General features: G+C 36.0%; 1 protein-coding gene across 7 annotated transcripts in view; it reads left to right on the top strand.

Moving 5' to 3' along the window:
* KCNK2 (potassium two pore domain channel subfamily K member 2) overlaps positions 1-12,032 on the top strand; it is a 107,683-nt gene that overhangs the window by 36,901 nt on the left and 58,750 nt on the right. For all 7 annotated transcript variants that reach the window (XM_051783933.1, XM_051783932.1, XM_051783937.1 and 4 more), the window contains one exon: positions 7,734-7,851. In XM_051783933.1, coding sequence (XP_051639893.1) covers positions 7,734-7,851 — 118 coding nt within the window. The remainder of the gene's footprint in view (positions 1-7,733; positions 7,852-12,032) is intronic.

Consider the following 12,032-nt stretch of genomic DNA (forward strand, 5'->3'; position numbering starts at 1 on the left):
TTCCATTCATCTCTTAGATTGTGAATGAGATCAAAATGTGTGTGGTTTTTTTTTTTTAATTTCCCTTGAGGAAAAATGCAGTTTTTTCTTCTCAAGGAAGCCTGACATAGTTATGAATGGTATGGAAGCAGTGTTTTTTTCATCAAACTGGCATCACTAGTCATCATGGCTTCTTATGTGACTAATTTCTTATAAAGATATTTTACTTTAAAATATGTGTTTGCTGTGGCTTCATTTTTATAGTTGAAGATAGGTAGCTATAGAAAGTTGCACCTCCACCAGTTGCTGATTTTGTGTCTCTTTCATAGGCTTCTTTACAACTTACATTGTAGCCCCAAGAAAATTATTTTGGAAGAAAATAAATTTTCAGGAATATGTTGTTTAATTTCAACCAGATAAGCTCCTTGAGGTGCATTTCCCTGCTTCTGTAGGAAACTGTTAAAATAAAGAAGTGTACATCCTTTCTCTCCCACAGACTAGAAGGTATTTGAGCTTGCTGTACAATTTTTGTAGAGTCAAAGATCTTTTTTTCAGACAAATCCAAAATTTATTTAGACAAAATTAAAATTTAAAAGCTAAATCTATTAAGGTCAAATCAAATGTTCTTAGTTCTTTGAATCACAACATTTATATATATTTTCAGTCCTATGAGCTGTAGCTTGTGGGTCCTCTAAGCAGGAACTTTTCGAAGGAGTTTGAATGTGCCAGTTTAAACCTTAAATATTCTTAGTCTCTTCCTTTTACAATTCCTTACAGCCTCTCCAAAAGGAAGCAGGAACTATCCCATGTCTGGATCCTAACATGGAAGCAGCAATCGTTTATGCTTTTTAAACCTTAGAACCTCAGAACCTCAAAAAGATTGACAGACCAGTATAAAAGAAATTGGTGCTGCAGAATATTTTATTTATTTATTTGTCTGGGGATGCAAAATATCATTGCATCAGTTTTTTAATGTACCATCTGCATTTCGGACATGAAGCTTATGACAAATTGCAAACATCGGTAGCAGAGCTGCCTGTTGACGGTGTTTTCAAAGCAATGAAAAATGAAATTAAGGACTTTTAAAGTAGTTAAGCCATGCAGTGCAGGAACTGTACTTTGAGTTGTTAGCCTGTGCATGTGTCTGTCCTTAGTAAGGTGTCTGCCCATCAGAGCACTCAAGCTTATATACTCTTAACTCTGCATGTCCTGGTAGTCCTAACTGGTGCAGTACGATCCTGTTTCTCTTTTCCTCTTGCTGTGCCTGTGTTTCCTTTTTGCTTCACTCTTGTCGGAAACAAATGTTCTAATGTTTCTGTCTCCTTCCACAATAAAGCAACCCCAATTCTATCTTTTTCTCCAGACCAGAGAAATATTTACTAAATGAAAGATCTCTGTGAAAGACCTTTGATCACAAGCTTCTCCACACAGATACCCTCCACCTGCTGTGGTGGAGTCTGGATGGGTTGCAGAAGCCCATGGGTTCTGTGTACTCCTTGCTTAGGTTCCTGCTGTCCTGTCTTAGAGCCAGATCCCCTTTTCTGGCTCTGTACTCAGCTCCTAGAGGGAGGGAATTTTTGCCAAACTTTCTGTTGCCTGGGAGTATTCCCTCCAGGGACAGGACAGCTCCCTTTTCTGTAGTTATTTCCTACATGGTGGTTAAACACAAAGAATTTTTTAAAGTGGTTTTTATCCTTCTCAAGCTTAAGAAAAATATATTTTTTGGGGGAGAATAATAAATAAATTCTAACTACCCTTGTCACTTTGTTCAAGCAGATTGCTTTCAAACTTTTTTTGCTGCTTCTGGTGTTGAGGCCCTTAAAGATTGCATTTGCTTCAGATGAACAGTTTTATAGGGACCTGGAACTTACCTAGCCTGATTGCATCTGAGTGACAGCTTTTGGCTTAGAAAGGGTAGCAGATATGACTCATTAGTAAGTCAGTCCTGTTGAACAGCTGTTTGAATAATTCTGCCAGTCTGTAATTTCAAGAAGCAAAGCCTTCTTCCCCGAACGTGTATGTATATATATACAGACATATGTATGCACATTCAGAGAATTTATATACATATAAACCCATGAGGTTTTTAATGCTTATTCAGAAGTAATGTTTTTCAATGTTTATATATGTTTTTAGTTCAAGTAGATCATAGAAGAGTGTGAAAAGTGTTCTTTAATTCTTACACATGTGAGGTACTACTCTCCAGTGTAGAGTACAGTCATATGTTATACAATCTTAAAAGAAAAACAAGGAGTCACAGAATTATAATACATCATTGCAATCTCTTTCAGCATCAAGGTCCAAAAGTGTGTGCTTTTGGAGGCTGGAGAGTTGTTGCTAAGTGTTAAAAGCATCCTGGTGTGCCTCTGAACTAAGAACTAGAATTTCCATTCCTTGTGAACAAAAGCTGAAATAAAACCATATGACTTGTGCAGTAGCTGGGCCTTACGTGAAATATCTTTATACTGGTGAGAGTGCCCTTGTCGAATGGCAACAGAGCAGTGAAGGAAGAAATACGGGCTGAGAAATGTTTTCAGAAACTTTGAGACATATCTGACTTTTTGACATCGCTTGGTAAGTGATTGTCAGGAAGCACAAGCTAACTCCTGCCAAGCTGGGTAACAAAAGTAATCACGCTCTGGATTTTATCAGAAGCATAATTTAAGGTGCTTCTATTTTAATCCTTTGATAGTAGAGCTGAGAGTAATGAAGTGTTGTGTTACATCATTTCATAAAAGTGAAGTGACTGGAAGATGGTACACAAACATGTACACAGAGCCTGGTAAGGAACAAGGAGATGAGCATTAGAGTGACTGGTTTGACACATACTTACTTCTGCCTGATTTCCATGTGAGACAACAGCTGACTACCAGAGGCTAGCCTTCACACTTCATAACCTCTTCTGCTGTGTCTCTGTAGACCCCTGCTTAGTGAATGTAGCTCTATGGCCAACAGGATGGCTTTTGTCAGTCATCTCCATTGATTCCTTGCAGGGTCAGAGGACCAGAGGATGAAATCCCTGACCTAGAATTGTCTTCTGTTTTCACAAAATGACTGTGCTGTTTGAAAGACTGTTTTTATCTCTTGTTTTGACAGAAGTCACAATATACCATGTCTTAATCTGCAAAGGGTAGTTCAGCATGGTCTCTGCAAGACAGATGCCTGCATGAACACAGGGATCTCATAATACAAAACTCTGCAATGTATTTACCAGAAAGTGTCTCTAAATTACATAGGAAATGAAAAACTGACATCCAATTAAAATGTGATTTGTATTGTCACTCTCCTTTTCCCGGTGTTCTGATTTCAAGCAAAAAAATTACAGTGTGAAAGCAGTACCTATGTGTTTTTTGGAGCTCAGGTCCTGTTTTCGAAAGAAAGGCAGGTCATGCCTGGCCTATCCACTCTGGACTCAAGCATCTCTACCTCTTTTCTGTTTTCTCCACTAAAGCTTGTTCCCAAATATGGCTACAAAGCCAGGTAGTTTGGATGTGTGAGTGTAATGCAAGTGAGGGTACAGTACAGAGCTAGCCTAAGAATTCACATAACCTAAAAAATGGGAATGAAGTTTCTAAAGTTTTTAAATATTTCAAAATTTTATCTCAATTCTCTTCACTATGAAAAAAAAAGACCTTGTTTTCCACCATTATGAAGACAATTAAAGAAGAAAAACATATTACTTAGTGTAACCATATAATAGTATTCTTAAATTCATTGCACATAGAGGCCTTGATTGGGTACCAGTGCTGATTGACCACTCTTCTGCTCAGTCATCAGTCATCTCTTATGAAAACAGTACTAGACAAAGGCTCTGGAAGAAGGTAAGGCAAGTGAAATAATTACATAGTTTCAGAATTTAAACTGTCTACATCCCTATTCTAATGCTGACTGGTTCTGTATTGCTAAAGCAAAACTGATTTTTGAGTCAGAATTTAGTTTGTAAATGGCATAAAAAAGAGAAAAACTAGAAAAATTGCTCCTGGGGAGGTCAGTTAACTTTAATACTATAAAACAATGTTTATAATTCCAGAAGTTCCTGTGTTAAGATCACACGAAGTATTTAAAGGCTGCAACATATGACGACTGCATAGATTATGTAGTTTCCATGCTTCCACTTCAAGATTTGGAATGCAGAGTTACTGTCACTATTGTGTAAGTTAGGATAAACCAAAGGTCTGAAGTGACAGAAAGAAGTTAGGAAGGAAGAGAGGAAAGAGTAGCGTGCCAGACTTATGACAAATGAAGTGGCTGTGTTTGCTCTAGTAGTAAGGCATCAGTCAAGAAAAAAGGCTGAAGACCAAGAATAAAAGTGGCAGAGAATTGAATCTGACAGCACTGACAGTGAATAATAGCATGTTACTTGAAGGCTAAGGCTGAGACCTAGGCCCTTAGTGAATTTAGTAGAAACTAGCTGCATGAACCTGGGTTTTTATTCCAGGCTAGGGAAGTGTTAATATCTAATATTCCAGGTAAGTTTGTGCAGTGGACATAGTCAGGAAGAAGGTGGTACCCTGAAGTTAGTGCCCCAAAATGTATGTATGTTAGGAGTTACGCGATACATTGTTTTCTTTCAAAATTATTCTTGGGAATAGTCTTAGATAGGAATCTTCTTATTGTTGCTGACCAAACTAAGAATAAAAGTTGTTCTCTGATCCAAAGAACTGAAAGTGCAGTTACTCTTCCCAAAAAATCTATGAGCAATATTCAAAGACTTTATGACACAGTAGTATTGATCTCAGTGAAACAGCAACCTGATTTAAATGAAACAGAAACCTTACCCACCTGTCACCCTTGTTATTAAGGGAGAAGACTTTGTTATATAGAAGACTCTGAAGGAAAATAATGCAGCAGCTTTGTAAAGGTTTAAATCTGGCTTCTCACAAACATATTTACTGTGCAGGAGAAAGCACAGTAGTGTGTTTTTGGGAACAATAACCCAGTGATGTTGAAGGCATTATGTGGCCCTTTATGACTAAAGCTATGTTTAAAACAATCAGTAAGGTAAATCAATAAATGTACAAAGAAAGTCAGTGAGAAATACTGTCAATAAAAAATTACTTATATGCAATATTCAGCAGATTTTTTTAAATAGGTGAATATATTATTTAATAAGAAAGAGTCTAATCTGGAAAAATAGAGGAAGCTGATGGGTCTGTAAGATCATTAATTTCTTGAAGGAGACAAATTAGAGATTGCTATTCAAGTGTTTCTCATAACAGAAGAACTTAGAAAATTACTTTGAAGCACATATGAACTCTCAAAAGGGAAATGCTTTTTAAGTGATCCACAAGCAATTTGCAGAACCTACTGCCACAGAATGACTTGGCAGCCAAGTGAACTCCAAAAGTAGTTAGATAAATTAATGATAAAACAATCCACCCAAACCAATCTGAACACCATGATGCAGATGTAGTCTCCTACTCAGAAAGTCCCTAAAAGTATGCATAGTCAGAACTTAGGAGGCTGTATCACTGAAAGCAGCCCTGATTCTTTTCCTAACGAGCAGTTAGATAAAATCAGAGACATAATAATAGTGGTTAATTGTCTTTTGTAGGCATCTGCTTTGGTTTGGGGAGTTCTGGGTTAAGATGTATTGTTTTTCCTGTAAGTCTGTAGGTGGGGTATTTGTAGTTTGGAAATGCATGGCTGTAATGGATGTTTGAGCAGTCTAGATTTGCACACCTTTCATATAAAAGACATTGGGGTAATATGGCTTCAAAATGTGCAGTGATGATATAAAGCCCTGAAAACATTTTACATCAGGATCTGTATAAAACTTGGTCTTGCTGGACTGTCTAAACAGGTGTGTTGCTCTGGGTAGCTCATTCATCCAGTACAAGAAACTATAATAAAACAGGAATGGTCCCCAAAAATTATATTGATCCAATGCTGTATCATATGATGCCTCACTGGAGAGCATGTTCCCATTTTCAGGTACAAGGACCTGCGATGGAAGTTCTTAGTCCACTGAAATGTAACAGTACTCAAAATGTGTTCAGTAGTCACTGTATAATGCAGCACACTGGGGTTTGTAAGTCCAAGGAATTTCTGTGTTGTGTAAATTATGAAATCAATACGAGGGATGGTTCTCACATGCTTCTTAGTCTGATGTGTTCCTTCCTATACTGATGGAAACACCTGTCAGTGTCAGTGCTGCTGTATTTGCTCTTGCTGAGTTGGACATGATGTACAGATGTAGAAGCTTTATTCTTCCAACCCAAAGGAAAATTAAATTCTCTTCCCTCTCCCTTTCCCCATCCTTTCCTCTTGCTCAGTAGGATTGAAAATTCCACATCTTTGATATCTGCCTTTCCGGTATTAAAAAAAAAACGTAAAAAAAGAAGTCAAAATGAAAGTAGTTTAAAATGTACGTAAAAATACTCCAGCTGGCATTCTGTTGACAACCCTGGATGGTGGAATTGGCTTAGGTGGCTATGGAGATGCAGCTGTGGACTTTAAAATGGTTACTTTGTGCATCTGAGATTTGAGAATGGCAAACTAGAAATGGTGGATTTAAACTGAGATCCCATCATGAAAAGTCAATTCCTGGTTAATCCAGCATTGATATTTTGTAATTTCTGTCCATAGCAAGTGACTTCTATGGGCACTGTTTAGTAACAAAATGTTTTCATTTGCAAGCTGAAAAAAGTATTACTACTGTAGAATACTCTTCCTCTGCAACAGGCTGCTCATAAGGAAAATAGTTCTAGCTTACCCTATTGCTGAATATATTTATGTAAATAGTGATTGTTGGACAACTTGCCAAGAACAAACTATTAGCTAGTTAAAATGCTCATTTTTGCTCTGCAGTGTTGCTTCCTTTGTTATCCTTTTGTTAGACACCAATTATTACTATAAGGATCATGATTATGAAATAGGTCCTGTTTTAAAGTTTGAAAAAGAAATGATAACTTATATTCTTTGAGATATTTATAGCAAGCTTAAAAGTACTTTTTCTTGATGTGCACCAATTAACTTAATTACTTAATTATATCTGCAATAGTGATATAACTAAACAACAATATGTTTTGTGGTAAGAATTTACAGTAGGTGACACTGCTGAAAAAGGAAACGTTTCCTATTTCTTGAGATTATGAAAATGTCACTAGTGGCAAGTTTGTTTATTTTAGCTGCTAGAACTGAATTTTTCAAGAATGAAATTTATGAAATATATAGTTGTATAAACCTGTTGGATACTTGACTCTGATTTTTTTGTTGATCAGTGAAAGTTTTATAACTGTAAGTGTAATTTCTTTAATTATTGAATTATCTGTTATGTAATATTGTTTTTATTAATTGGACTTAATTTGATCCAGAACAATGTATGGGTATTTTTTCTTGATGTTTTGAAATGATTTTTTTAAGAAGTCCATTTGCTTAACTCAATAGAGGAACGTTTGGGGAAACTCTCATTATAAATTCTGTCTAATGCATGTTTGTCTTCACTAAATAGTTGCAGCAGTAAAAATAATTGTGTTTGCCATCTATCTAAGGTGATAATGTTACTGATATTGTGGATTTTCCATTCTCCCTAATGGTCTGAAATTTACAGCTCTGCTGTGTGCTGAAGTGCCTGGGGTGTCTGCTGAAGATTAAATTGTGGCCCGACTGAATGATAGAGCTTGAGCAAAGCAACACAGATCCTTTTCTAGTTTATTGCTTAGATCAAATAAGTGATTGAATCAATTTATTGTGTAATGTATATGAACATAATTTTTTCATGAATATTGACAAAAATCTTTTTAAACTTGCAGCAAGTAGTGGCAGCAATAAATGCAGGAATCATACCTTTAAGAAACACATCTGCTCAGATCAGTCACTGGGACTTGGGAAGTTCCTTCTTCTTTGCTGGCACTGTAATTACCACCATAGGTAGGACACAGCTTATTATCTTTTTATAGTAAATGAGATGAAATTCTTGATTTCCGATGTGTGCATGTATTTGTGAATGGTAAATCTTCCAAATCTACTATTTTGAAGTAGAGAGTTACTTTTTAGTAGAGAGCTTGCCTTTTAGCTGCTACTTTTTAGGGCAGAAATAATAGCTGTCTGTAAGGAGCCCTAGCCGAGTGATTTTTCTGTAGAAAAAAAATGTTACTGTATATTTCTGTCAGGTGACTAGAAGAGGCTGTGGAAACATTTTTGGGGGGCAATTTTGTCACCTGTATAGTCACAAGTGTTAAATAGGGCATGATTTAAAGCACATGTGCATTAGACCTTGTCTGATTGTATGGAATTTCAAGTCTGTATAATCTCATTGGATACTGTTATTTTATCTAAATTCTGAAAGAGCCACTAGACCTCTGAACAGGTGTAAATAGGAGCAGCATTTGGTATTTCAGTTTCTATCCTTTGACTGCAATATAGTGTACATCATATACAGTTAAAAAATGTAATGTAACTCACAGCTCACAAAGTGGAATTCACAAAGATGGATGGAAATTTGCAGCAGAAATCACCAGAAAAATATTTAAGACCTACATTATTAGGGTAATATATAAGGAATTGTTTGAATAATTACTCCTACATAATATTTATATGCATATTGTGATGGAAAAGGATGTTCTTTCAAATGTTGTCTGTACCTTTCTTCTCTCTTTATGCAGAAGTGCATAAGTACCATATTTTTTGTGTGATTGAGTATATACATGTTTATATGTATATGTATAAATATTGTGCCTATGCATACTATTTTTCCACATCTAGAGTAACTAAAACACAGGTTTAGTGAGAACAAACAGTGAAACTTTTACCTCCTTGACTAGTAAGAAACTTATTGATTTTATAGCAGCAGGTCCACAAGGTAATAAAAAATCAAGTATTGAAAAATACAGGTTATAACCAAAAAAAGCAAGGCTTTTACCAAAAAAAGCAAGAACTTTGAAAGGATAGCTTTATGATCAGTCGTATGTTATCCTCTTCTGACAGCACTAAGCTTTACATTTTAAGCATCCATGGTCCTGTATAAAGTGCATAATAGTTGTTGGGCTTCCCAATAAGGATAAAAACTAACATATGAAAAGTGTTCAAGGAATTAAAAGTTCAAAAAATATTTAAAACAGTGGAACATTTTGTTTCATCATCTGTTTTTTTTTTTTCAAGTAAAACTAAGGTTTTTCTAAATCTAAGTGTTTCCTGACTTAATTTATTGACCTGATTCTACCAAAACATGTATGAGTCCCACTTAGAAGAGAGCAGGGGATCTGCAAATGCATCCAGGCCTCTGGTCCACTGTCCCCAGGAGGCAAGATAACCAAATACATTTGAAAATTTATATTTCAGGTCATTTCTGCAAACCAGAGTTGTCAGAAGCAGGTCAAGCTAGGCAAAAGTAAATACTTCTTTCAGGTTTTGTGGTAGAAATATGAGAAAAAGCAGGAAAAGAAAAAAAATATCTTCCATAAAATATTTTGGCTTTGGAGTAACTGTTTCTTTGGTTGTTTGTTTGTTTGTTTTTTTTTTTTTTCATCAGAGACCCTTTCTGATGAAAAACTCCCAGTCAGTTGCAGTTTTGAGCATTATTTCTTGGGGTCCAAGGACAGCATGCTTCACACAGCATGTGAAAGCTGTAGCGTGGTTGGCATTGTCTTACTGCTGTGAACCATCTTCCCGATGGTTCACAGGGCTTGTGGTGTGACAGCAGGTACAGCTGTGGTGAAAAGTGCTTGGAAATGCGACTTTCCTGGGAAAATGATGATGAGCATAACAGTTGGGTTCTTTATATTATTATGTGCCATCAAGTGATTTTGTGTTCCGAATAGTATCTTTTTGTATATGAGTAAACTCTGGAAAATGAAGGCATTCCTTCCAGTTAGGGGACATATGTTAATAATATAACATGATATTTTAATTTCTGAAGAGAGTCAAAATATGGTTTATGAGCATCTCCACAGAGTTGCCACACGTTTCAGCCAAACACTACAGATATTCTCTATGAACAAAGACAGGACACTATACATTACAAAAACAACTTTACAGAAATAATTTGTAAATGAGATTTGATAAATATGAATAAAAATTATAAATATTTTATCCTTTAGTCTGTATAACTTAAGTACTTGAACAGAAGAAAAGGGATTACTACCATTTAAAGAAAATTATTGCTTTCTAGTGTTGCAGCAGATTCTGTAGCTTTCCAAACCTCTTATTACTATAATTTTACCTTATCATTTAGCCCACACTCTTGCTGGTGATATCTCAGAATCTGAAACATTCAAATGGAACCAATAGTCTATTTATGAATAGAGTTTCCCAAACCTTTTTTAATGAAAGTAAAGCCTTTCTTTATTGACAGTAACACTTGCATCCCACAAATATTTGGTTTCTGGGGAGAGAGGATAATAAATAAAGCCTTTAGCATTTGCCTAAGCAATAAGTTATTGTTTTGCAGTTACTGTTATTATTGTATCCCAGTAGTGGTGAACATTGAAATGAAAAATATTGACTCTCTATTTTGGTGGCTGTTAGCAGCAGACCAGAACCATCTTCTGGATCTCCTGTAGGCTGCTGAAAGGCACTCTGGTGGTGACATGTGTATCTATTGAGTTTCAAAGCCAGCTCAAAAAAGCAGAGGTAACAGCACAGAAGACATCTTGATATTTATTTAACATTTTTTAAGTTCTCTTATAATCCTTCATGCTATCCAGTAAATGTTCTAGTGCATAATACGAAATTAATAAATTCAGGTTTAATAGAACTGAATCTGTCATACTGCTACTATATCCTTCCTAAGAAATGGATTTAATTGAGAGTCAGAATCAAACAATTTCACAAGGCTTTTTTTAGAACAGATCCTCCATTCTATCTTGGCATTTACTACTGTGCTAGTGCATAGAACTTGTTTCAGGAAAGGCTATCACTGGTTATAGGTTTGACTGGCTTAGCTAGGTGTTCTTGCTTGTGGGTACATTCCTAGAACAAATATGCCTCATCTCAACAAAGAAATGCAAAAGAATATGAAATTTGAAAAATGAAATATGTGATTATTAGTCTGTGCATATGGAATGGTTTCAGACAGTCCTTAAGAGGGAAATAGAATTATAAAATTGTCTATGAAAAATATTGTTGCTTTGTTCCCTGGGATACTGTGCATGCTGCAAAGAACTAAAAAACCTCTTTTTTCTACCTGAAAATGTCATTATCCTGTCAGTTGTGTTCTATGACCACACGTCCAAAGAAAAGAAAAAAGAAGGTAGAGAAGAAAAGCAAGAAAAATGGTAACTAAATCCTAAAGCTGGAGTTAGTGTTGAGGAGGAGGGAAAAATAATCTTTATCTCATATCTTTTTATTCTAAGAGCTCATTGTTGGTAATGTGTATGATTTTTATCCTATAGATCATTTCCTTCAATAGGTAGCTTAACTCAGAAATGAGTACAGACAGAACCTGTACATACCCCACTTCCTGCCAAACAACTTATATTTTAGGGGCCTAAAAAGTTTTATATTGGGAGCTGGTTAGAAAGAGAGACCTGTCATCCTGCAAGCTTGAGACTCGTAACTGGAAAAATAAATAAAAAAAAAAAAAGGTAGGCATGCCAAGACCTTGAGTTCAGCAGTTGTTTTGCCAAATGACTGGTGTCTCGGCACATAAAAAATGTAGTGCCTGCTGTAATATCAGAAACTCCATCACAAGAACCTCTACTAGACTGCTATGGATCTTACTCTAAAATAGCTGCATTATTTCCACTGTTATTCTAGCCAGTCTATATTGACTTTTTGAAGAACTGCAAGTAGACATGTAGTGGGAAGAGTATTTGTTCAGCCTCCTGGAAGATGGAATATCTTGGATAGTAGCTGTGACCTTGCTGGGAATGCCAGCAACCCCACTGGTAGCTGTGGTTTGCCAGAATGCATCCTTTCAAACAGAGCTGTGTCTGAAGAGAGATGAGCTCAGGGACTCCTTTAATACCTTAGCACTCGAGGATACAACACAGATGCAGCCATATTGATGTCCAAATCCAGTAGTTCCTAAGGACTGTGTCTACAAATCAAAAAAGGAGGAACACATAGTTTCTTTTTGTCCTTTTCTGCTTTTGTTTTTACCAGCCCTTGAT

The sequence above is a fragment of the Manacus candei genome, unplaced genomic scaffold (assembly GCF_025592945.1).
Source record: "Manacus candei isolate 608988 ecotype Guabito, Panama unplaced genomic scaffold, ASM2559294v1 h1tg000017l, whole genome shotgun sequence".
In the NCBI taxonomy this organism is placed as follows: domain Eukaryota; kingdom Metazoa; phylum Chordata; class Aves; order Passeriformes; family Pipridae; genus Manacus; species Manacus candei.